The sequence below is a fragment of the Cadophora gregata genome (assembly GCF_030347475.1).
Source record: "Cadophora gregata isolate MNR1 chromosome Unknown scaffold_18, whole genome shotgun sequence".
In the NCBI taxonomy this organism is placed as follows: Eukaryota; Fungi; Ascomycota; class Leotiomycetes; order Helotiales; family Ploettnerulaceae; genus Cadophora; species Cadophora gregata.
Genome location: NW_026695941.1, coordinates 220,993 through 245,747, shown reverse-complemented (window position 1 = coordinate 245,747; position 24,755 = coordinate 220,993). Strand labels below are relative to the sequence as shown.

Here is a 24,755-nt window from a genome sequence, read left to right as displayed (position 1 = left end):
TTGCCTGTCATTGTTGGTGAGGATTTAATATATTGCGTATCTATATGTAGCAGAATTTACAAACGAATCAGCTCTTCACCATGTCGCCCTAGCACGCCTGGAGATGGACATTCCGTTTAGGCATGGGGAGTGAAGGGCAAGGAAATAAGATCATATTTAATCTGCTAAATCTCGCCAAAGATGTAGATACTACACAAGAGTATCGAATGTGTCTTGAAATATTTGCGGCTTTTCCATCACTTCCAAAGCTCGGTTCTGCTGACACTTGATCCACAATTACGACAAGATGATGTCGTGGATTCTTTGTCTGAAGTTTCCCAATTTTTAGCCATTCGCCTTCAAGATGAGCTTGGAAAGGCTTGACACAAAGCTGCTGTGCCTCCCATTCTCTAGACAGGTTTCAATACAAGTAGGAACTTTTTGCTCTCCGTCGCCTTTCTCTGTGCATTCTGAAGTAATCCGTCATGGCCTTGTTCTGGATGTACGCTGGAGCCAATTCTTCTATTAGTAGTGTCTGGTGTGAAGCCAGACATCAGATTGGTATGTAGAGTGTAGCGTCGGGACTTTACCGCTGATTTCAATGCCTATCAGTACCTACTCAGTAATCCATCTCTCTATCGCTCTATTCTTTCTTCCCATTGCTCTTTTTGGCAGCTCTCTTGACAACCATTCCTATCATTAAATCTCACCCCATTTCTCCACCACTTAGACCTAGAGTCATTCCCTCTGCTATCTCGCCCGACACTCACGCCCACTTCACCGTTCTTCACTCTTCCGGCTTCCTCGCAACCATCAAATACATCGGCGTAAACAACCCCTCCCTGGCACCCAGTACCAATGCATCAGCCGCCATCGCCAAACTCGCTGCCGTCCTCGCACTCCCCCCCGGCACCGCACCCACCCTCTCCCCCACCCTAAGCAAGCCCTCCACCACCCCCCTCACCACCCTCGTCATCCTCAATATCGTGAAAAAATCCCACACGCTGCCTAGATACCGGAAATCTCCCGCGAGAGGGTAGTACCAGGGTGTGGCGTCGGGGCGGGTAGACAGGTCTTCGGAGTGGAGGAGGTGGAAACCGGCGCTGTTGAGGGCGGCGTGGGCGGTGCGGATGGAGACCATGTTGGCGATGCCGTCGCCTTGTTCAATGTCGAGGCGGATGGTGCGGTGGTGGGCGTTGGTGGGATCGTATTTTTCGGTCATGAGCCACTGGGAGAAGAGGGTGGTGTTAGTCGTGACTCAATGGGCTATGATAGGGGAGGTGCGAAGGACAAGTGATGGAGATGAGGCATTGCTGAAGATTTCGTATATCGTAGAGAAAGTAGGTGGGATTAAGGGGGAGATGGAATGAGGACGAGAACTCACTTCGTAGACTCCGAAGATGCCGCCGGGTTTGAGGACGCGGAAGATCTCGCTGTAGACGCCTTCGAGGCTAGGCGCGTGGACTGTAGCTTCAATGGCGTAGATTGCGTCGAAGCTGTTATCTGGAAAGGGCATTTGCTATGAATAAGATTTTGTCAGCTGCTTATTCTCGCTTGCTCATATGTCGAAGTCTCAGTTCCTTTCAAAGTACGGCAGCACAGAACATACCATAAAATCCCCCTTCACAAACTCCAGCTGATGCGCCATCCCACAAATCCCCGCCGCTCTCTTCGCTCTCTGAATCTGATAATCATTGATATTCAGACCCGTAACATGGCAGTCTGCAAACCTGGCAATCTCTCTTGCCGGTCCACCAACTCCACAACCTACATCGAGGACTTTCATGCCGCTTTTAAGACCAATGCGTGCTGCGAGGTAGTGTTCATGTCGAGCGATGGCTTGGTGGAAGGGCTCGTTGGCGGCGAAGCGGCAGAAGTGGAAAGATTGGCCCCAGGCTTCTTCATAGAGGCCGGTGGCTAGGTCGTAGTAACTGGAGGGGAGGGTGTTAGTGAAGTTCTTGGTATTTCCAATTACCAAATGGGAGGAGACGAAGAGGCAGTGAGAAGTGCTTACTTTCTAGTCAGGTTGGCATAATCTTCTTTGCGTTCCTGTAGTCAATAGTCAGCAATCATACGTTACAATAGCAACATGCGAAAGTGATGGAAGAATCTCTACTTACCGAGCGATCCTTCTCCGTCTCAACCTTGGCATCTTTATTATCCCAATGCTTGAAATAAGCATCTGCAGCAGCACTCTGAGAACCAGAATCTTTCTTCAGCATAGCCATGAAAGCCGATTCCTCCTCGACGGATTTTCCGTGCATGGCTTTGCTGAAGGCGGCATCGCGCTCGTGGTCTTCTTTCATGAGGAATTCAGACATGTTGAAATGGCGAGTCTGGGAATGGAGAGTGGTTGAAGGGAGTAGATGATTGTGATAATGTATGATGTAGCTATACAGGAGGAAAGGGAAGAATGTGAGATATGACGTTTGTTTATATGCTGTCATGGAGTTGCAGAGCTTCGAGCTCCAAGTTCCAAGCTGACAGCAGCTTCTTGCGGCCCGCAGACTGGCGTCCGCTCATTCCGAATACGCCTCACATGGCAGAAACTCCAATCCCCTTCCTATTGGTTCAGATATGCTTATATCCCGCCAAAATTCGATTCTCATATCACTCTCATAGCGAAGAACGAAGTTGGACCCTCATGCTAACCGAAAGCTGATGTTTTGGTCCCTAGCGAGCCCCACATTTCCGAACCCGAATACGCTGTCGAATCAGAAAGCGAGGAGAGGTTGGTAGTTGTGCACTGCACAATGAAAGGGTACAGCTGGGTATCTTGTATACAATCTTGCCAAGTCACATGGCGTGTTCGTGTTCGTGTTCGAGAAATTTCGGTGATAAGAGAACAGCCTTTGAGAGCTTATCGTGACGAAGAGGATGAATGGTGGTGAATGATGCCGAGGGACAAATGTCTAAAGGACATGTTCTACACTCGCTGGCTCCTTCTTCTAAAATTGGTGCAGGCACAGAGACAGGCTTACTTATTTCTTGCAGTAGATTCAACTCGGCTGCTATCAAATGAGGAAAAACAAAATGACGAGCGGTGCATCGACCAAGCAAAGTCGAGCAAAGACGAGAGAATGACGGCAAAACTGCAACGGCGACACCAGCACCAAGCTCAGCCGAGCGAGGAAGAGCTTGAGCGACGCAAATTTGGAGTCTCATATCGATAAAAATGGAGGTCCTGGAAGTTATTTGTATTGAGAGCGCCCCAAAACGAAGGATCAAAAGCACGATAGGATGAGAAAGAGGTGTAAATCGACGCAGGACGAAAAAGGCACATTGCCTTCTGCAACACACCATCCATCTTTGTCTGTCTTGTGATTATCTGGTGTTCTCTTCTTTACTGCTCTCATATTGTTTTCTGATAGCATTGTTAGGTCAGAAATGATGGTTCGTCTGATCACTTAAGAGACGATCAGCAGAACCTAAAAGTCATCGGGTCAGACATTAAGTAAAGCACTTGACCGGGAGGCACAACCGTCCCTCCCTCTTACTAAATCCCGAACTCACGTCAAACTTCTGTCTCTAGCTTCTTTGCTTGCTCAATCGACTGATCCACGCCTTCAATTCCTGCAAATGTCGCAAGCTGGTGGTCATAAATGTCAAATTCCATATCAGCTCCTTCTAAGCGCGGGGAGCTTCTCACTGAACTCGTTTTTAATTCTCCTCCAAGCCAGTACAAGCTCTGTTATAGATTTGTTTGCTTCCTGGCTTTTGAGTGAGAGGGGTTTTGTAATGGTGCTGTGCCAATGAGAAGTGGACGGATCAATTTGTGAGGATGAGGACGCCGAACGTGGTTTAGAGAGAGCAATGCGCGTTTGGTGATTTGGCTGGTTGCTGATAATTTCGAGTTGAAAGATAAATGGGGTTTTGATGGGAACAATAGCGTTGCCTGTTGCGGTGAAGGCGGGAGCTGGTTGGAACCAAGCATTTTGTGGCGTGTGTTTAGCTGGGGACTTGAAGCTATTGGTACAAGAGTAACGCCTCTTGTTAGCATCAGTAGTATCAAGAACAGCATACTCCAAAGGTCGTCGAAGGAGATAGATAACCACAAATATAAGGATGAAATGTGTGAGAGAAGATGTGGTATTAGACATTGCTGCCAAGAACTACCTCTCACAAAAAACAAATCACAACTCAAGCATCGCTCGCTCGCTGTCCCAATGATACCGCCCCAACACCCGTAGAAAAATATATATACAATCGTCCAAGACCATAAGCATATAGCAAGGGGTGGCCTGCACGTTTGCCTCACTCTAGTCGTCCGTCTTGGACCGTGAAGCGTAGTCGTCCCAATCCTATCCACAATCATCCCCATCTATCTTTTCGGTGATACCGTCGCCCGTCCATCTCTCCTTCCTTCCTCCCATCAAGCCGCAGCTCCTCCCATCTCAACCAGCCCTTTATTTCTTCGCCGCTCCTTTCACAGGCTTCGGTTTCTTGTACGGCCTGTTGGTGACGACGTGGATGTAGAACGCTAATAATCCTATTCCTACCAGGACATGGATAACAATCAACAGGATAACGAGGAGCATCGGCGACCTTTGTAGAACGGCTGTTGCTTCTGGTGTGAACCCTAAGAACTTGAAGGCATTCGGCCCTGAAAACGCTTGACCCATGATGTATGATCGATATGTGATGTGAAGGTACTGCTTCGGTCGATGCAGGCGAGGAGGTACCGAGTATTCGGTCGAAGAGATGTTGTATCCACACGGATTCGGTTCGATGATTGGATATGCAGGTACGGATGGTATGAATAATGAACAGACTTTCGATGCACACTTTTGCTTTCGTTCCTTTGCTTTGACTTTTGAGGATGACGCACAGCGATATTAAATGATGGGCGACGAGGTAAGAATCGAAGGAAAACAATATCCGCTCAACAGACGTACACCTTGAAGAAAATAAGTTTCCGCTACCACAAAGATTAGAAAAAGTGACAGAAGCAGAAGGGAAGTGAAAGAAAGTCAAAAGGCGATGGATATGCACGTCAAGAAGTAACAGCAAGGCATTAGAAGCGGGTATGCAAATTGGTTATATTGGATGTATTTCGGGAGCTTGTGAGGCTTAACGAGTGGCACGAGTGGTGCGATTTCTCAAAGGCCGCGACGTCTTGACGTTTCAGCGACGGGGAGCCCACACTGGTTTAGGGGCGTGTTTTGGTGGGAGCTCCCGCCATTTTGCGACGGCGCTGGCGATGTTTTGAATCACAGGGCCCCGTCGTGCGAGGGCGAGTGGGCGACTCAGGCCACTCTGCTGTGGGTGTGTGAGATGCGAGGTTTTAGGAGCGTCGGAGATCGTTGCGGTGGATCTTGGATGGTCGAGGCGAGCAAGGAAGCGTGGGCTTGTTGCCGTTTCGCTTGCTGGATATTGGTTCGCTTGCGGGATGTGGACCCAAGCGGGAGGGACGTGATACTGATACCCAGCAAAGAGGATGGTGTTTTGATATGCCCACGACATGAGAAAAGGGGCCGGTGGAGGCCGTGAAGAGCTAGGATACCGCCACCCTGGGATCCGCCGCGCTTGATGATGCAGCCACCCGGCTTGAAATGCACGCGTGTGCTTGTGAGATCTGCTCAGGGAATAATAGATATGAGCGGCATGCCAAGAAGAGAAATCGTACGACGCCCAGCCAGGCCTTGGATGAACCGCCTGGATTCCATGTCAAATTCTGGAAAGGGAGATAATTTGAGTGCCTGGGCCCTGAGTTCAAGTCCGAAAGGCCGAACATCTGGTCCCGGTCGGGTATACAAAGGCATCATTCACGCCTTACATACGAGGCACGTCTCGGCTCGGCTCCAAACATTCCATGTCACTGGCTCGTTTCTTCTTACAACCTATTTGAGACGGTGGTGACTTCAATGCTTGGCTAAGAAAGTTAAAAGGAAGCGTATACCTACTTGATCCCTCTCCATCCTTAATTTATACTCGTCCCAGTGTCTGATGCAATCCCTGATCTGTCACCAAATGGCTATCTCTCCAACGAAAAAATAACCTTCAAGGAGTAAGCGAGCACTAGACAACCCCAGATTTTTAAAGCCTATATCCCGATGAGACTTTTAGGGGTTTTCAAGCCCCCGAAGCTACTTTATTTGAAGTTCACCAAGAAGTACCAGGCAAACTGACCTAAGCTGATACTCCATGAGTCCCGCCTGCTCTCCGAAATGATCAACCAAGGCTCATGCTGGCCGAAATCGTACAGATAACCACAAATTTCATTCGAGGGTATTATTAAGAGGAACAGGTATCTTTCAAAAAGAATCGGAAATGGGCTGCATGTGGACCGGAGCACACCTACTGCCGTCCGATGAAGTGTTTGATGGAAACCTACAGTCGACGTGAATGACGGGCTCAGCGCTACACGGCGATTTGTATCGAGCGAGAGCATAAACTCAAGCCAAAAACTTGCTGCGACGGACACAGCAACGACGATGTATAGAAAAATGTCAAAGAGATTGAATTCAAGCGTAGATAACCGGGGCTCAAAATAAGACTTTACGCCTGTTGGTTCGGTTTTTGAGCCGCTTGGTTACATTTTAAAATCGAGGGTTTGGATACAGAATTTTGATGTACAAATACCATCAAACGCATTCAACATGAACTAGAAGTGAACGTCGGTACCTCTCATGTAGTACTAATAACACGTGAAGCATTGACTGTACTATACTCGACACAAGTTGATGACTGAGAAGAAACGCTGGGAGTCTCTCCGCACTCCTCTGCGACAACAAATCCACAGATAGAATTAAGAGTAGATTGAATTCAAAGAATCCTTCTATTTTATGCTTGACGAAGAGGAGGACAGGAGGGAGTAATCCGCTTGCAATCTGGGGTCGGTAATTCTTAGGGTAAATGCGACAGGACGGGCTCAGTGCTTGGGGCAAAGCTAAGCGACATGTAAACAACTTCAACATCCGCAAACTTCTACATATCTTTTGATAAATACACGCTGTACATCATATCATTCATAATAAACACATCTCTCCCTCACAAACAAAATCATCAATCCAGCAGGCAGACAAAAACACAATAAGGACAACCGTTCACCGCCAAGACTCGTCACCCTCCATTTAAAAAATCTGCAGCGCTACCAATTACCCACCTTTCCCTCTTCTCTCCCACCAAATTAAAAAAGGACAAACCCAAAAAAAGAGACAAAAAACATACAACAGTGGGTATTCGCTGGTGGTCACCCACCCAACTACTAATCCACCGATTTGAAGCTTGAGTTTGGCAGAGCGGACGGGATGCCCTATTTTCTTCAATCTATGGTCGTATGTGACAGCGTTTGGTTAATCTGCGTATATGTAGGAAACATTTTTGGAATGTCTTTATGAAAACTTGGAAGGAGGGACCTCAGCTGTTGGCTGGATATTTACATGGCCGATTGAGGCACTGTACCTTGAGAACACAAAAACCAATCGATTAAACACTCTATTAATTTATGTACAACTATATAAAGGAAACACTGTTTTGAAGCAAGCTTTAGAAATAGCTAATAGACATATCTATGTCCTAGTTTTATTTCAGTACATCTGGTGTAACGATTTATTTCACGGATTCGTAGTAAAATAATTGAGTGCCTCGATCAGCCACCTTTTTCTCCGCCCAACAGCTCAGGTTGTGGGATTTTAAGAATGCCTGAGGCCTCCAAGGTGCCACCCGTGGACCTCCCCAGGTCTGGCCCCTAAAGCCGCCGGTCCGTAACCTCAAAGCTAGCTTGCGAGCTTTGGACGAGACGACAGCATGTCTATCCCGATGGACGTACCTGAAGCTGAGGACGGTTTTGGAGCCATGATCAAAAGGATGGTTTCCTCGTCGCGGTTACGTCGCCGATGGTGAGTCGTACTAAGTCCACGTCTCTACCCGAACGCTGATGGCTTGAAAGGGGCAAGCCAAAAGTTAATTTCCCGGCTGCAACCAGAGAGCTCATTGATAGTACCGCAAGTTTGTGAATTCATAGCCTTTGGGGCCGGGAGTGGGCGCAGGTACCAAAGAAGCGTGTTGGCGACTATCAGTATCAAGCTCTAGATCCATCAAAGAACGAGATTCGTCTATTGAGAATATTCCCAAATCGTTTGGTCGATGGCATAGACCAAGGAATTGAGTGCAGTTTGTTCATTGTCTCATTAGACAAATCTGATCTGGGATATGAAGCACTCTCCTATACCTGGGGCGACCCATCCAACCCGCGAGAGATCTTCGTAGACGGGCACCCCTTTCCGGTTGGGCAAAGTCTGCATGATGCACTCTTCCATCTTCCGTTAGATTCGATGCCAAGAACATTCTGGATCGATGCTGTTTGTATCGACCAGAGCAATATGGCAGAGCGTAGCGAGCAAGTCAGCAAGATGCGAACCATCTACCACTCCGCAAATTATGTTGTTGTTTGGCTAGGACCCGATGATGATAGCTCTGCATTAGCATTCTCGATGTTCAAACGATTTCGAAGGCACATGCATGATGTTCAGTACATCGCCAACATAATCAAATCCCCGGCATCCAGAGACAGTCTTGAGGCTATCGTGAGTTTATTCTCCCGCGCCTACTGGGACCGTGTTTGGGTCATCCAAGAAGTCAACTCGATTGAAGAGACGGAAATCATCATTATGTGCGGAAATCACAACATAGGCTGGTCAGCACTTGCAGCAAAGCAGGACATGCTGATCGAGGATCACCAGGACCTTCTTATGGAGTTATCAGGCCAGGAACCAAGACTGAGATCACTCTACAATGACATGAGACTACGCGGTCCAAATGGCCTACAATTGCCTTACACGATTGACGGAACGCCTGACCTCTATACATTGCTCTCACTCTATTGGAAAAGCGCCGCGACAGATCCCAAGGACAAAATCTACGCGCTCGTTGGTTTAAGCACAGCCCGAGACGATCCCCGCCTGAGCATTGACTATTCGCTGTCTATCCGTCAAGCGTACATCAACGTGGCTAGGTATCTCGTGGTCTCTTCCCAGAAGTTAGATGTGATTTGCTCCATGCCTCGCTGCTTGAACACTTACGACCTCCCCTCGTGGGTACCGGACTGGACCGCATACAAGATGACACCGATCAGCCCTTGTATCGCAATCGCTCAATTCTTTGCGGCTAATCGGCTTACTCCTTACTCTGCTGCAGGTGAATCTGAACCTGATGTCGAGTTCTCAGATGCGGCCGATAGTCTGATTACAAATGGCTTCTGTCTTGGAAATATTGTTTCCGTAGGACAGAAATGTCGCGAGAACCCCGCCAAAGACATGACGGCAGGCGTCATTGCTCTTGCTGACTGGTTTCGATTACTGGGCAGCGCAGGTGAAATTACTCAGGCGAAAGCCAGTACCTTCTGCAGTACGATCCTGTTCGATCACTTGACGATGGGACCGGAATGGTTCGAAACAAGAGCGCAGCATGTGGAAACTATTCTCGGTGATCTTGCGAATGAGGCACAGGAACGCTGTCCAGACGAGGTCATTCATCCCTACTTGCTTGATATGCAGAGCAGACCCAGACCGGTGGAGGTGACCACTAAGCCCTGGGTCTCTGACGCATGCAAGCTCATTGCTTACCGTCGCTTTTTCATATCAAGCTCGGGTCTCATGGGGTTGGCTCCCGACTCGGCTGAACCGGGAGATATCATTTGCATCCTGCTTGGTTGCTTTATGCCAGTCATACTTCGGCCTATGGGTCGCCACTATATCTTGCTTGGCGGGGCATATTATCATGAGTACATGTATGGGAAAGGAGGGCCATCTTATCATGAACACATGAACGGAAGGGGCATGACAGAGCTGGCGCAAGGAAAGTTCAAGTTGGAGCCTTTTGAGATACAATAGGTCGTCAACAGTGTGGCACTGGCTTGCATTTACTGTCTGACGTGCCATGAAAGTCGCAGAGTGAGGAAAGGCCCAGACTGCATTCTCTAAGAGAAGTATGCCGTTCTCACCACATTCCGATCTTTCAATTTGCAATCAACTCGATAGTCAAGGATTCAAGCGGTCTCAGATGACATTGGGGTTGTAATCTCAGATCTCGGCAACGGTTCCCACGTTTGTTGGTATTGATCACTTAGGGCATGCAGGAACTGGACTTTCGAGAACTCAAGATTCGCATTGAGATTTTGTTTTCAAGGCTAGAGCAGCAGAAGTTGAAGAAATAGCCCAATTTTCTTCAATATATGGTCGTATGTGGACAGGTTTTGGTGGTATTTTGGACTATATGCGGTGGCTCTAAGATCAGATCCCGGCGTATCCGCCGGAGTGATTAGGTTCTGGGCCTAGGAAGTGAGTTACGGCTTTGGGTTCAAATACTGCCGTTTTTGAGGTTTTAGGAGACTTGCCTCTCTCTGACGAGGAGCACTGCTGCTTGTCAGCTTGGACTCGATGCCTAACCATAAATGCAGCCTTCGTTGAAGATGCTCAGCCTCAGCATTAGCCTCAGCCAACGACTCAGGCTTCGAACTTCTCGCTGCTCGCTTCCAACCACTATAGGCTCTCATGTTTCCACCTCTCGGGTCTCGTCGCCTTCAACAGCCCCGCCGGGGCCCAAACTATGTCTTCTCAAGTGTACAATTCCCCGCCGCTAGAAGCTCCAGACTCAATCGGAACAGTTGAGCTGCTCCCTGCTATATCCTTGCGCGATACTAAGATTCGAGTTCGTATCTATCGTAGCAAGCTCGCGGATATGCTCAACTACGACGTTCCATCCTTCGAATATAGACAGCCTAAGCCGAAGAACAATGTATACTCCATAAAGAGGCTTCTTACAGGGGATTAGTAGCTTGTGCTGTGCGCTACAAACAACTTGAGGATACCAAAAGTCTTTTAAGAGGGATTTAGGTGGAAACGATTTGCATTGATCAGAATAAGTTGGACTGTTGGAGGGGAGGATCATGAAGATTCAGGGGTATCAATGCCAGATCAGCGCATTTTATTCATTTTATGAGTGTAGAAAGCGAGAAGAGGCTTTGTAGAAGCTCTTTGATCATCGGACTACGGCCTCCTTCACATACTACCCTCGTATACCCACACCTCTACTTGTTTCGTTGATTGTGTTGCTTGAAGCCATCGACTACTTCTTGGACTCTATTGGTGACAAAATCGGAGGGATTGTCCGCATCAATCTGGACACCGTATTAGTGAGAGCTCTGCTAAGTTTTCCTCATACATACCGCCTTGAAATAGTCTTTCGAAGCATCAAGGTAGCTGCCCAACTCTGTCATATCTCGAACAGCGGCAGCATATTGCTTGTCAGAGATGGCGGCAGGCCTCGCCTTAGATTTCAGCATGACCGTGTAAGTGTTCTTTTGGACCTGCTCTAAGATTAGCATAGAACAATCAGAATACTAGAGATTAAGCACCTGTCGTTGGAAACCGTTCAACTGTTGCATGCTATCCGGAAAGCCCACCACTACCACCCAGTTCTCACCATCTGCGCAAGCTGCCTTGATCTTCTCTTCAAGTATACCAATGAGCAGGACGGTGGGAGTACGAACGGAGTTTGCGATACATTCAGCGAGGAATTCCTGGTGAAGATAGTCCTTATCGGTTGACTTTTCACGGATGATTTCCTCGACAGCAATGACTTTGAATCCAGCGTTCTCGGCAAGAGCCTCTGCCTGAAACATTTCTCCCGAGCCTGGCGTGCCTATGATCTTGTCAGATTGTGAGAATTGATTAAATATTTCCAATGTGACATACCGATAAGGAAGACGAGGGGTAGCTCGGCCTTGCGATTTGCGAAGTGGGCTTGTCGTTCGAGGGTGAGCAATCTCAAATCTTCCTTTCCTGTCGGAGATAATACTTTGGCAGCATTGTACGGACCCTGGAACTCATCCAAATCCTTCTCGCCGAATGTTTGCTGCTCATAATCTGTCGCTTGGATCATGCATTCAAACTTGTCAACCTCATGCATCCACTTGGCTTCTGGGGTCTCGCCGGCCTCGAACTCAATCCAAAGATCCATCAATTCCTGGCCAAGCTCGGGATTCACCTTCTTCAGCAAGCTCTGGATGTACTTGAAGCCGAATTCTTCCAGCTTGAACTTCTCCGCTGCCATTATGTCAGTCTGGGGAGCGGGCGTGATCGAGACCAAGAAGGGCGCACCTTTGGAAACACCATCATGCGGGGTGAGGTCGCCTGCAAGGGCTTCTCCCATGTCGTGAGTGATGGCGAGCTTTATGCACTTGTCTCTGTCTAATCCTTTCTTCGGCAGGAGTTGGCTCGATGGAAGAAGAGCGGGTAACTGTGGGATATACTGGTGCGGTCATAGCAATGAGCGCCATCCGATACATGTGGGACGCGACACTTTCGGGATGCTCAATCGTCCGCAACCACCCAGTGCGAGGTAGGTGTTTTAGGACGTCCATCAAATGGAGGTAGGGTAGGGTGGTATTGTGCAACTGTGCTTGAAGGGATGCCATTTTGGGGAATTGGATCTAAGAGAAGCTTGGATTCAGTGGGTGAGAGATCGAGTGGAAGGATGGTAGGAATTCAGCCCAGCCGTGTTCCTAATAGGATCTCCCGTATTTTGATACGCCCCACATTGGTAGTAACAATATCGATTTGAAGTTACAGGTCGGTAATAACATCGATTCTAAAATACTACCCGTCTTAGTATAGAATTCGAATTGATAATTATCACGGCCCGTATAGAATATCCTCCTAAGGCCATTCAGAACATATTGTTTTACAGGACGGAGAGTCAGTGCACTGGCCCTGTAGTACAGGCTATTAGCAGAATCTTAGCGCCTCGCTTTAGCACTGTGCCCTGTAAAAATGTGTTTCTGGCAGTTAAGGGATAGATCGCGGGGTAGAAGGAGGGGTAATGTGGCTCGAGAAGTAAGGATATCTAGGCTTCGCGACCCTTTATAAATATATATTTAACACCTCGTTTGCTTACCTACCATTTAGGCCTAGCCCCGTACTACAGAATATTCCAAATATTACCGTACAATAGTACTATCACTCCCCCGCCAATCTTCCTTCATAGCCGTGGTCTTGTGGTCTTTAAAATACTTGATTCTTCGAGACGAGAAAAATCACGCCACTACATACCCCAGAACCATAAGTCCAAGAAGGTCAATTGGGTTCTGGTGTCTCAGATCCCGCCGCTTCTGCTATCCTGTAGGCAAGTGAAGAAGACAAGGGGATTCAGAACATTTGTCAGGGGTTCTCGGTTAACGAAAGTTGAGGCATTGCAAACCTTGTAAATTCAGGCCTTCACCACCACATCATTAGGCTCCGGTGGCCTGCAACTCCAGCGCCAAAGCTACACTTCCATGTTTCTTACAGAAGGCTACTTAGTCTCTGAGAAGCTTTGAGAGATGAAAACTTTCTAACCACGGCTGGTTGTCCCCGTCAGTTCTTTTAGACTTTTACGTCTGATTGTGGTCCTCCATCATGGGTCTGAAGTCGTAGGTGAATTCCTCTCATTAAGCACGACGATATGCGTGCTTTTTCCACGAACCTTCTTCATCCTCCGTCAAAAACTATAAAGCACTTCAGCCTAAGAAACTTTGAAGCACGGACAGGGGCAAATCAAACAGATATCGTTGAGCAGCTTCCTATAAGCAACATATCATCAACAACACCACCTAAGATTATTACAATAATTACGCCCTTTAGAGAGATTCTATCTAATCTATTCTCTTCTGCACCTCTTATTTGACAAATCCCGTACTTCAGATACATGATATCTTGAGATTTGCTCAATTCGCTTCCTTGTATCAAAGTACTCCTTGTACTTTGAGGTGCTACCACTCTTGTTGTGTGGGTATTCGGGTCGTGGCCCGCCACATCATCATACCAGTAAGCTCGGGATTTGATAATGCTGTGCAAACAAGGTCCGGTGATGGACCAACAGCCGCTTTAGCTCCAACGTCGCAACGAACAGTGATATTCATCATCTTGCTACAAAGTACCACCGATAACACTCGCGAAACTGTCAATCAACAGGACCCGAAAGAAGAAAGCTAGAAACGTTTACATTTCATAAGCGATGTCAACAACGGGTGCCCGCAAACATCCAGACCCTTTGAATCCTCGCTAGAGTCCATGCCCCGCTGCTAGAGAACGCCACTAACAAAATGCTACTTGAGAGTTGAAAGAAAGGAAGTTATATATATACACACAAACAGTAGGTAGGTACTCTCAAACGTAGACTTGTGACGACTCTTTTTGTTTTCTCGACTTTCGAAATGTACTCATGTCACATGCATATTCCTGGTCATGTCATGTCCCGTCCAGCTAGGTGAGGTATGGATGGATGGATGGGTGCCGAGGATATATACCTACCTCGCCTACGTCGCTGAACGGTTTCCTCATTCACGTGGCATCCTGAAAGCCAAGAACGCAACCTGCACTCATAAATTTATTTCTACATATCACCAAAATATTCTCCTTACCTCAAAGTATTTCTGGCTCACCGTCGTCTCCCACCAGGGTAGAAGAAACGGACCAATTACCTACTCCAGTCAATGAATGTCAGGGCCAACAGCTGTGTGGTCGGATAGACCTCCCTTGCAACCTTACCGAGCCGAGCTTACCTTATCTCACCCGCCACTAGCGGTCTTCCACCACCCTTCTCGAACGCTGTAGGCTGCATCTCGACTCGAGACCGACGTAGCGCCGGTTTCGTCGTTGCTGCTTTTACCCACCTCAGTCCTTCCCCATTCATTCTCATCCAGTCCTTCCAGACCAGGAGTTCTCAAGTAAACCAACAACGTATCGTGTACAGTAGTAGAGTGCAGTCCAGTGCAGTCCAATCCTTTGGATTCGCTCATACTATTAACCGACCCGACGGCGAGGGTGAGGGCATCGGCCCAGCCACGCGACGGTTCTGATGTCCGTCGGCTATGGTAAGGAGCAGATGAGAGACGAGGTGCTTCTATTCTGTTGGCGCTCGCTGGCTGGATGAAGCGCTCTGGGTGGTGTGGTGTTGCTTTTGAAGTTTTGAGGCTTTTGTTTTTGGACCCGAGGGAAAGGGCGGGGAGATTAGCCGGGAGACCTGGTCTAGCCTGAGAGTGAGAAGAGAGCAGAGGCTGCGCTGCTTTTTTGGACCCTTGGATGGATGGGGTTGGGATGCGGAGGAGAGCAGCGAGTGGTTCAGCGAGGACGGGGAGCCGACGGGTGAGCAGAGGTGCCAAGTATTGTACTGTACTTTGCATACCTTACTTGAAGACTTGAAAGGACGACGGACCCCACACGGACACCCCGCGGCATGTTGGATTGAGTGTCCGTAAGTTGAAGTGAGTACAATTTTCCTCTCCTCATGAGGCAAGTTCAAATCCAACAGCAACGATCAAGAGTAAGTAAACTTGTATACATCATACATACAAAGTATTCCCTCATCAGAACCAAAGTCAATCAACTCTGGTCCAGACTATTAGCCTTTCCAGAAATCGGGGTCTGAAGGGCCACTTTACTTCGTTAGCTGGAGGCTGTGTCGCTATTCCACCAATAGATATACCCCGGAATCCGCATTCGAGCGGCTTGTCCCACAGACAGTCGATAGGTTGCGCCTTGGCTTGTCGGGCTAGTACTTATACTCTGTAGCTACATGGCAGCATGTGGGTGTATTCTGCCCTGCATGTCCCGTTTGCTTTACGGTTGCGGTTGCGGTGTTTCTGTTTCTCCAGGAAAATGTGGACAGTTACTTTTGTACTTGTAGGTAGTAGATAGAATAGATGAGTGCATTGGCTAATCCCCATCCGAGCTGGATAATCCAATGAAGTGTCGCTAAGTGCAGCCCAAGAAGCAGCCGGAGTTGCCAGAGCAGCCAAAGTGAGAGACGAGCACGAGTGAGGAAGGGAGACAGGACTTCTGGACGGACTGGACGAGACGGGACGAAAAGACTGCAGCGCAGCGCAGCGCACCGCAACGAACCGCACCTTCCCTCCCCGGACGGACTATCTTCCTTTTTATTTTTATTCCTGGCCTCTACTTCTACTTCTACCTCTACCTCTACCTCTACCTCTATCTCCCCTCCATCTGAACTCTCTCCCACTTGACGTCCAATACTCACCACGATCCTGCATCACACTGTGCTTGTTTCACTCACTCTTCTGCTTCTTTATCTAAAGGTGGTCTGGTGATGATAAGGCGTGACAGACAAGGACCCTGAACCTGACCCTCATTTCACGATAACGATTAGAGACGGCGCCGATAAGCCCCCATAATTGGCTCCTCTGCCCCTCTATCAACAGCCCAGCCCTCACGACTCAAGACATTGGATCAACACCCCAGAATCATTGTGAGAACCCATTCTTCCCTCATCATCTTCTTCCTCTTCTTATGAAGTCGCGACCCCGCCATCTTGCTTCACGACTCGTACAATCTTGCTCTGTGCAACCGTTGACTTGTCAGCGTTCAACAGCACTCATCACGTCGTCCTCTTAGACATCTCCGTCCCCTCTAAAATCGCTCAACCGACCGACACTCATCACCGCACTTTCCACAAGGTCCTCACTCCTAACCTTTTCGAACATCCCCCCTCCGACCTTCTATCCCCCAGAAAAATCTTATTCCAGTATCTCTTCGTTACCAGTCGACTGCACATCCCTACCTGAATCGGGCAAACAAACTCAGCGAACCGCTCGCTCTCCGGGGAAGAGGGAGGCCAGTGGGCAGGGAGAACCCCGCATAAGCCAGACATCCTCTGGGACAACAGAAAACATTCCCACATTCTTCGCACACGAAAACCTCCGTCGCAATCATGTCGAGCCCCTTCCCAGACATGATTCTCGAAACTAGAACATCCCCAGACATCACAGTCGAACATGTCGAAACCATTGCGATCGAACGGCCAAAACCCAAGGGAAGAGCCAAACTCTTGAATGGCTTGCAACGAATATCTTCCTCGCCTTCCCTGGCACAATTAGGTCGCAGAAGAGCGACGAGCAATCCATATGGCGGAAGAACGACATTGTCGTGTGTCAGTTTGGCAAATGGAAGCTCTCCAAGAAACAACGACGGTTCTTACATGTCTCAATCATCTGCGGCGGGATTCTCGACCGCCCCGACATCCGTACCCAATACTCCTGGATTCGACGGCCCTTCCTTTGAAGAAAATTTACTGCCTATCAGGAGGATCGAGCAGGGTAATTTGACACCTGGTACTGCAACGCCTACGAGTGCTCTACCACTTCTCCCTCGTTCTCGAGGAAATACCCAATCCACGATTCCTGAGATATATGAGGATTATTTCTCTTTGCCAGTTGCTGCATCAAAGCGAGTGCGAAGAGCAAATTTCGACTTTTGGGGAGAAATGCCACACGAGGTCAAGCTATCGATTCTCGCATTTTTGACACCAAAGGAACTGGTTCGAGCCTCAGCTATCAGCCAGGCATTTCACAAGCTCTGCTTCGATGGGCAACTTTGGACTTGTTTCGACGCTTCAGAGTTCTATACAGAAATCCCAGCCGAGTCTCTGGCGAAGATCATTGTTTCTGCAGGACCTTTCATCAAGGATCTTAATTTACGCGGCTGTATTCAGGTTGAGCATTACAAACGAGCAGAGGTGGTTGTAAAGGCTTGCCGAAACCTCATAAATGCTACTTTCGAGGGATGCAAGAACTTCCAGAGGCCTACCCTGCATAATCTTCTCAAGACGAATGACAGATTAGCTCATTTAAATCTCACTGGACTGAACGCCGTCACCAATGGCACTTGCAAGATTATTGGCCAGTCCTGCCCAATGTTGGAGATGTTCAACGTGTCTTGGTGTACTCGTATGGATGCTCGAGGTATCCAGAGTGTTATTCTTGGATGTCCGAAGTTGAAAGATCTACGAGCTGGAGAAGTCAGGGGATTTTGGAATACCGACCTTGCTCAGAGTCTCTTTGAAACGAACAACCTTGAGAGATTGGTCTTGAATGGTTGTCACGAACTCAATGATGAGGCTTTCCGAATTATGCTCACAGGTAAATCTCCGGATGTCGATATCCTCACGGGTATCGCGGAGGTACCTCCGCGCAAACTTCGACACCTGGATCTCAGCCGCTGCGGCCGTCTGACAAGTGCGGGTGTGAAAATGCTCGCTCATTTGGTGCCTGATCTCGAAGGACTTCAACTCAACGGATGCCCAGCATTTACTGATGCCGCACTTGAGCCTGTCCTTGCTACAACCCCGAGACTTACCCATCTCGATCTCGAGGAACTTTCCGAACTCACCAATAACCTCCTCTCCGAGACTCTCGCTAAAGCACCTTGCGCACCCAATCTCGAACACCTCTCGATCAGCTACTGCGAAAACCTGGGCGATGCGGGTATGCTTCCCGTAATCCGAGCCTGCACCAGCCTCCGCAGCATCGACATGGACAACACCAAGATCAGCGACCTCGTCCTTGTCGAAGCCGCTTCTATGGTTCGCGCTCGCTCAGCACGCACTACTTCTACTCGTGCCCGTCCCCGTATCTCCCTCCAAATGATCGTCTTTGACTGCTCCAACGTAACCTGGACCGGCATCCGGGAAGTCCTCTCACGCAACTCCGAAGTCAGAAAGCCAAACGGTAGTGACCAGGGTGCTACCTACCCCACCGAGATCATCGGCATGAAATGTTTCTACGGCTGGCAGATGACTGTTGACGAGCATCAGAAGCGGATCATGAGAGGTGATTTGCCCGCTGCTGGACGTCTGGTCAGAAAATGGACGGAGTGGATGATGGCTAATGAGGAGGCTGGTGTGGCGGGTACTGGAGCCAGGAGGAGGAGGAGGAGAGCGAGAGAGGCGCAGATGATGCATGCGGATGAGGAGGAGGGTGGTGCTGGGATGGGAGGGATTGGACGAAGGAGGAGGGCGAGGAGTAATGGATGCCAGATTATGTGAGGTGATGGCATCTAAGGATATTTCTTTTTTGGCTGTGGTTTTTCGGTCTGGATTTCTTATGCCCTCTTCGCGCTGGTTTGTTTTTGGATGGCTTTCGCATTGTTTTTGTCCCAGAGCTTGGCCGGCTTCGCTTACCTTCAGCGGCGAGTCTCTGGATCTGATTTCATGTGCTTTTTTGGTGCTCTTTGGTTTGGTGTGGTTTGGTTTGGTTTGGTTTGGTTTGGTTTGGTTTGGTTTGGTTTGGTTTGGTTTGGTTTGGTTTGGTTTGCTTTGCTTTGCTTTGGTTTGCTTTGGAATGGGAATTGGACTGGATTGGATTTGACTGGAGTATGGGCATGGACTTGGGGTACAGGTAGATCGATTACGGGACTGGATCACGTCGTTCTTCTTCGGCAGATTTAGGATTGGGATTTGTTTAGGTTTTGGGTGATAGAACACTGGACTTTTGAGAAGGGTTGACAAGGTGGGAGACAGACACATGTTCGGAAGGAGGAGATCTTTCTAAGTATGGAGGATTTGGCGAGGATGGTGAGGATGATGCCGATGTCCAGAGGTAGATAGTAGTGAGTGAATCAGTTAGTCGATTGAGAGAATATATATGCTTGCATGTTTGAAATACTCGGTATCTGATAAAGGATGAGAAACTGAAAATGCTGTTCTAGAATACGATTCTAGGACCTAATACATGATTTGACTTGTTAAGTTTCATGAAAATAAAGCATTATTCTCCTGGACTTTGACGTGCTGCACACTCCTCTCCCCTAATGATCCGAAGATTTCCCGACCCGACCCGAGCCCAGTCCAGTCCAGCTCGCCATGCATGCATCATCATCGAAAAAATTCCCGAGATCAACAGGCAAACAACAACGAACGAACAGAACATGACAATCCTCCAAGCCATGAGCGCAGCTCACCATGGACTGGCGCTATGACCAGCCTGCCTCTTCATCTTCATCTAGGCAATCAAACCACAAATACGAGGATAATCAGTACGGGCAATACCCATTGGATTCGGACGAGGAGGAGTACGACGAGTATCCATTGAGGAATAGGGTTCAGGATCGGGGGCAAGGTCAAGTACAGTATCAGAGTCGGAATCATAGTCAATACCAATATCCACATCGTGAACGAGACTACGAATCATTTCGAGACACACAACGAGAGAGACAACCTCCCACCACCACCACCACCTACCCACGCGCCGCCGCCCAAACACCTCACTACTCACCATCACCATCACCACCACGCACCACTCCCCAAAGAATCCAAAACGAACCATTCGCCGCAAAGCCAACAGACCTAGTAGATCCAGAAACCAAAGGAAAAAACAACCCCCCCACCAAAGAAAGCATGTCTTCCTTTCTGTCCCGCACCACGTCCTCCTCACAAGCGCAATTCGCCGCCACGGCCCTGGTATCGGGCGCCGTTGTCGCCGGCGCAATCTTCGGGTATCAGCATGTGCGGAGGCGGGAGAGGGTGGAGGATTTGAAGAGCTCGATTCCGGAGGTGGGGAGTGGGGGGCATGAGGCTGATAAGGTGCGTTTGCGTTGGTTTGGTTGATTATGATTTTCATTTTGGGAGGGTGGAATTGCTTGCTTGCTGGGGGGAGAGGGGACTGGTGGAGGTGGAGGTGGAGGTTTGAGTGAGCTGGAATGGAATGGATTGGTTGCAGTTTTGATATCTGATGAGAATAAAGCTGATGGTCAAAGTGAAGCTTACAGATTTTGGGGCTGCGCCACCAAGAGCTGGCCTGAGTAAAGAGGACGAGAGGAGTTTAGAGTTTGCGGAAAGAGCACAGAGAGGAGACTATGATGATGGTTTGTCCGCCTACTTCATCCACATACATATCTAACTCCAACAGAGCTCATCCTTGAACAACTCGCCCGGAATCGCGTCTTCCTCAAAGACGAAGGTCTAGCCAAACTCCGATCAGCATTCATAATCGTCGTCGGGTGCGGAGGCGTAGGATCACACTGCACAGCAGCACTCGCCCGCTCAGGCGTATCTCGAATCCGCCTAATCGACTTCGACCAAGTGACTCTCTCCTCCCTAAACCGCCACGCAGTAGCTACCCTCGCAGACGTAGGGACTCCAAAAGTCTCCTGTCTCAAGAAACGATTACAGCAGATCACTCCATGGGTACATTTCGATCTCTGCAATGAACTGTTCAGTCCGAATGCTGCGGAGAGATTACTTGGGGACTGGGACGGCAGGAAACCGGATTATGTCGTTGACGCGATTGATAATATCGATAGCAAGGTCGCGCTGTTGGAGTACTGCTATAAGAATGACCTCAAGGTCATCTCGTCCATGGGAGCAGGCTGTAAATCCGACCCAACCCGGATCTTCATCGGCGATATCTCAGCTAGTACCGAAGATCCTCTTTCCCGCTCAACACGCCGACGTCTCCGCGCTGTAGGCGTAGCATCCGGTATCCCAGTCGTGTACTCCACCGAGAAACCCGGGCCCGGAAAAGCGCAACTGCTCCCTCTCCCAGAAGAAGAATACCTCAAAGGCTCCGTCGGCGATCTCGGCGTCCTCCCCGATTTCCGCGTCAGGATCCTACCCGTGCTGGGTACGATGCCAGCCGTCTTCGGCTACGCTGTCGCTAACCATGTCATCTTGAACGTCACGGGCTATCCTAGCGAATATATCCCCGCTAAGGGACGAGAGAAAATGTACGATGGCATCCTCGCCGCTCTCCAGGGCTCCGAGGAGAAACTCGTTCGGGCAACCATCCCCGGTGAGGACGCCAGGGGTCTCAAACTCGGCCTCACGGCTGCGGATGTGGGATACATCGTTGAAGAAGTGTATAAAGGCAAGAGCGCTATCAGTGGCGTATCAACCCGTCTTTTACTTGTCAGATGGCGGAAACCGGAGGGGAGGATTGTGGATTTGGGGGTGGAAGGGCAGAAGAGTAGTTTGGTGAGGGCGAGGGATCTGGTGTGTTTGACGAAGGAGGAGGCGGCCGTGCATGAGAGGGAGGTTGTTTGGGGGGGGAGGAGGCCTGAGGAGGTGTATGGGGGGGATGTGGTGGAGGGGGTGGAGAGGAGGATTAGAGAGGAGATTGGGTATGAGAGGTATAGATAGATAGGAAATTGGATTGTTTCAACGCGGCTCTCCGGCTCTTTGGCTTTTGGGTGCCTGGTGTGATTGAGAGTGTGATATGCGGAAGCCTCTGACACTTACGACTTAATAGATGTTATCGTGCATATGAGCTATTGGCTACCACGATTACTCCATCAAAAAAAAAAATATGTGCAGATACGTGTAGAGTGCCACAAAGCACTGCAACTCAGTCTCTTCAACAAAGCGAGCGGTCCGAGAACCCGTTCTAACTCCAATCCCCTAACTATAACGAAACGACTCGGTACACGCCAAGCGAAAATCAGTCACCAACTGGCGTGGGCAGCTGAAGCTTTGGTCCGGCTTTGATCATTTCCTCACATGTTGTTTTTACCTTGAGATGAATTTACCATTTTCTCGCTTAACGCTACTGTAACTCTGAGAAAAAGAACAACAATCTCTCACTCTCACCGTCTTCATTTCATTCAAACAAATATGTAAAAAAAAAACAGATCACAATCCCGCCCACACGACATGTATAACAAAGAATGTCCTTGCTCATACACGCAAAGAATCGTCTTTTGTGCACCATCGATTTACATAGGTACGCATGCAAATGTGATGAGATCATGATATTTTCGGCGTTTAGGTGGAAATGTCCGTGAATATATTTTTTTTTATCCATCCACAGACACACAAACATACAACAGCACAAATACAACAATCTGTGTGTACATATATCGCCGCACCGGTAGAATTTAATACGTAGGGTGGATATTGCGGCTTGCTTGAGTAAAGTAAGTAAGTAAAGTGAGCGAGTGAGTGAATATTGAGTTTGATTGTTAGGCAAGCAAGCAAGCTGTTTGTTTGTTTATTTGAGGAGGTGGGTGAGGGGGTGGGCTTGGATTTGGTCTGGTTTGGTCTGGTTTAGTCTGGTTTAGTTTAGTCTGGTTTGAGAGATTTGGTGGGTGGGGTGGAAGGAAGGTGCTACGAGTATAGGTTAATTGGGGAGTGAGCTTAAGGTGGGGTAGGTAGGTACTAGGTAGGTAGGTAGGTAGGTAGGTGTCGTGGGGATGCAGTTATGTGTGTATATATATAGGGTGGAATGGTCCTCACTGACAAGCACGTAGTCGATTAATCATTGTTTTGTTTCTCGATCAACACTCCTCCTCCAAACCCACAACCAAAATCAAAAACCACAACCACAACCACATCCCACAGCCAGTCCACCACCAACCACTCACAACCATCTCATCCCCCCCCCCCCCCCCCCCCCCCTTTCCCCCCCTTCTCCAAAAGAATATCAACCTACCTCCTACCCGGCAGGCACCTCCCGCGGGCGGCCTCGGCCTCTCCCTCGCAACACACCTCCTCTCCTCCCTAGCCTGCCCCCATCACAAATCTCCACGATCTTCACACTCGCTCCGAAGACCTCTCCAACTTCAACCTCCTTGATTGAAAATTCAAATAGAAGAGTTGTGCTTGTTGAAGCTGAGGTTACGGATGAGGCGAGTGTGAGGAGGGCTGTTGGGGTGGTGGAGAGGTTTTTGGTGGAGAGGTTTTTGGTGCAGAGGGAAGGAGTATTTGGGGGAGAGGGAGGGAATGGAGGGGAGAGAGGGAAGGGGAAGGGGGGAAAGGGGTTGGATGTTTTGATTAATAATGTGGGGGTTGCGGGTTTACTGTTGGGGGGTTGGGGAGATGTGAGTTTCTTTGTTTGTTTATTTGTTTGTTTTTTTGTTTGGGGGAAGGGTTTTGGGATGAGTTTGGGTTTGGTGTGTGGTTGTGGTTGAAATAAGATATTGGATCATATTAACGTGACGACAATGAAGGGATGACCTCTCCGAACACTTCACAACCAATGTCCTGAGTGCGCATTTGACGACCAGGAATTCCCTCCCTCTGCTGGAGAAAGGAACTGAGAAGAAAATTGTAAATATGTAAGTCCCGCCTACACTCCCATTTCCTCCATTTCCTCCATTTCCTCCATTTCCTCCATTTCCTCCATTTCCTCCATTCCCTCCATTCCCTCCATTCCCTCCATTCCCTCCTTTTCCTCCATTTCCTCCATTTTCTCCATTTCCTCCATTCCAGTTCATCCCACTCTCTCCCTCCTTTCCAAATCACACCTCCAAAACTACCAATTTCCAACCAGCTAACCACCAACACACAGGTCCACAACCCTCGGATCCTTCGGTCTAGCATCACAATACACATGGGCACCATCACCCGCGTATAAGATCACCACAGCCGCTCTGAATATGTTGACTGTCCAGTACGCAAACGATCACGCGGAGAAGGGATTCACGATCGTGGCGCTTAGTCCGGGTGTATGTTCCTCCCCTTCCTTTCTAACTTCTCACTTCCCACTCCCCAAAACCGTTTCCTTCCCTTCACTCCCCTCATATATTTCCCTCCCCACCCCTCAAACTCCAACTTCCCAGTCCTCCCTCCCATTCCCTGGACGTCATACAAGGAATACAAGCGAATAAAAATACTGATCAAACCCAACCAGTGGCTTAAAACCTAGCTCGGCGACGGCGACAGAACAGACCTCACAGTTGAAATCGGCGCCAAAGCCGCACTGGAGAGGATCTTCTCAGCTACCAAGGAGAACAGCGGACAGTTCTTGAATATCAAGGTAGGGGGGTGGGAGGATGTCGAGGGGCCGAATAAGTATGATGGTTTGAATCCACCTTGGTAATTGAAGCTTTGTTTGTGGGAATCTGAGAAAGCTCGCTTGACGTGCTAAGATGGGAAAGGAGGATGATGGGGATGATAGAGTCGATCGTCTGCAGAAAGACAAGAAGATGAAATTGGTATAAAGCTGTCTACAACTCTCTCTCGCTCTCGCGCTCGCTTACTGGTCTTTGCCGTGAGAAATGAAGAAA

General features: G+C 48.9%; 7 protein-coding genes across 7 annotated transcripts; 5 read left to right on the top strand and 2 right to left on the bottom strand.

The window, feature by feature from the left end:
* Positions 1-119: 119 nt before the first annotated feature.
* On the bottom strand, positions 120-2,426 carry ERG6_2 (Delta(24)-sterol C-methyltransferase; the record flags this gene model as incomplete). Its single annotated transcript, XM_058499951.1, has 5 exons — positions 120-1,207; positions 1,364-1,498; positions 1,589-1,910; positions 1,994-2,028; positions 2,100-2,426. The coding sequence occupies 5 exons, from the start codon at positions 2,424-2,426 to the stop codon at positions 767-769; spliced, it is 1,260 nt and encodes a 419-aa protein (XP_058349785.1). The 3' UTR covers positions 120-766.
* Positions 2,427-7,699: 5,273 nt separating this feature from the next.
* On the top strand, positions 7,700-7,994 carry ONS95_006487 (uncharacterized protein). The gene is made up of 2 exons (XM_058499950.1): positions 7,700-7,820; positions 7,871-7,994. The coding sequence occupies exons 1-2, from the start codon at positions 7,729-7,731 to the stop codon at positions 7,935-7,937; spliced, it is 159 nt and encodes a 52-aa protein (XP_058349784.1). The 5' UTR covers positions 7,700-7,728; the 3' UTR covers positions 7,938-7,994.
* A 261-nt stretch (positions 7,995-8,255) lies between these two features.
* ONS95_006486 (uncharacterized protein) lies at positions 8,256-9,812 on the top strand (the record flags this gene model as incomplete). The annotated part of the gene is made up of 1 exon (XM_058499949.1): positions 8,256-9,812. The coding sequence occupies one exon, from the start codon at positions 8,256-8,258 to the stop codon at positions 9,810-9,812; it is 1,557 nt and encodes a 518-aa protein (XP_058349783.1).
* Positions 9,813-11,008: 1,196 nt separating this feature from the next.
* Positions 11,009-12,132, bottom strand: HDDC2 (HD domain-containing protein 2; the record flags this gene model as incomplete). Its single annotated transcript, XM_058499948.1, has 5 exons — positions 11,009-11,098; positions 11,147-11,287; positions 11,336-11,622; positions 11,676-12,026; positions 12,081-12,132. The coding sequence occupies 5 exons, from the start codon at positions 12,130-12,132 to the stop codon at positions 11,009-11,011; spliced, it is 921 nt and encodes a 306-aa protein (XP_058349782.1).
* A 3,729-nt stretch (positions 12,133-15,861) lies between these two features.
* On the top strand, positions 15,862-19,484 carry ONS95_006484 (uncharacterized protein). Its single transcript, XM_058499947.1, has 2 exons — positions 15,862-16,227; positions 16,341-19,484. The coding sequence occupies exon 2, from the start codon at positions 16,690-16,692 to the stop codon at positions 18,799-18,801; it is 2,112 nt and encodes a 703-aa protein (XP_058349781.1). The 5' UTR covers positions 15,862-16,227; positions 16,341-16,689; the 3' UTR covers positions 18,802-19,484.
* A 161-nt stretch (positions 19,485-19,645) lies between these two features.
* Positions 19,646-21,891, top strand: ONS95_006483 (uncharacterized protein; the record flags this gene model as incomplete). The annotated part of the gene is made up of 3 exons (XM_058499946.1): positions 19,646-20,337; positions 20,516-20,618; positions 20,663-21,891. The coding sequence occupies exons 1-3, from the start codon at positions 19,717-19,719 to the stop codon at positions 21,889-21,891; spliced, it is 1,953 nt and encodes a 650-aa protein (XP_058349780.1). The 5' UTR covers positions 19,646-19,716.
* Positions 21,892-23,496: 1,605 nt separating this feature from the next.
* On the top strand, positions 23,497-24,648 carry ONS95_006482 (uncharacterized protein). The gene is made up of 4 exons (XM_058499945.1): positions 23,497-23,567; positions 23,697-23,804; positions 24,038-24,194; positions 24,380-24,648. The coding sequence occupies exons 1-4, from the start codon at positions 23,527-23,529 to the stop codon at positions 24,392-24,394; spliced, it is 321 nt and encodes a 106-aa protein (XP_058349779.1). The 5' UTR covers positions 23,497-23,526; the 3' UTR covers positions 24,395-24,648.
* The last annotated feature ends 107 nt before the right edge of the window (positions 24,649-24,755 follow it).

Excerpts from the sequence above, each read along its gene's own strand:
- ONS95_006482 (XM_058499945.1), top strand. The coding sequence starts at position 23,527 with ATGTGGGGGTTGCGGGTTTACTGTTGGGGGGTTGGGGAGAT. Across the intron at positions 23,568-23,696 it reads TGTTGGGGGGTTGGGGAGAT|GGATGACCTCTCCGAACACT; the intron begins GTGAGTTTCTTT and ends ACGACAATGAAG. Across the intron at positions 23,805-24,037 it reads GAGAAGAAAATTGTAAATAT|GTCCACAACCCTCGGATCCT; the intron begins GTAAGTCCCGCC and ends ACCAACACACAG.
- ONS95_006487 (XM_058499950.1), top strand. The coding sequence starts at position 7,729 with ATGTCTATCCCGATGGACGTACCTGAAGCTGAGGACGGTTTTGGAGCC. Across the intron at positions 7,821-7,870 it reads TCGCGGTTACGTCGCCGATG|GGGCAAGCCAAAAGTTAATT; the intron begins GTGAGTCGTACT and ends ATGGCTTGAAAG.
- ONS95_006484 (XM_058499947.1), top strand. The coding sequence starts at position 16,690 with ATGTCGAGCCCCTTCCCAGACATGATTCTCGAAACTAGAACATCCCCA.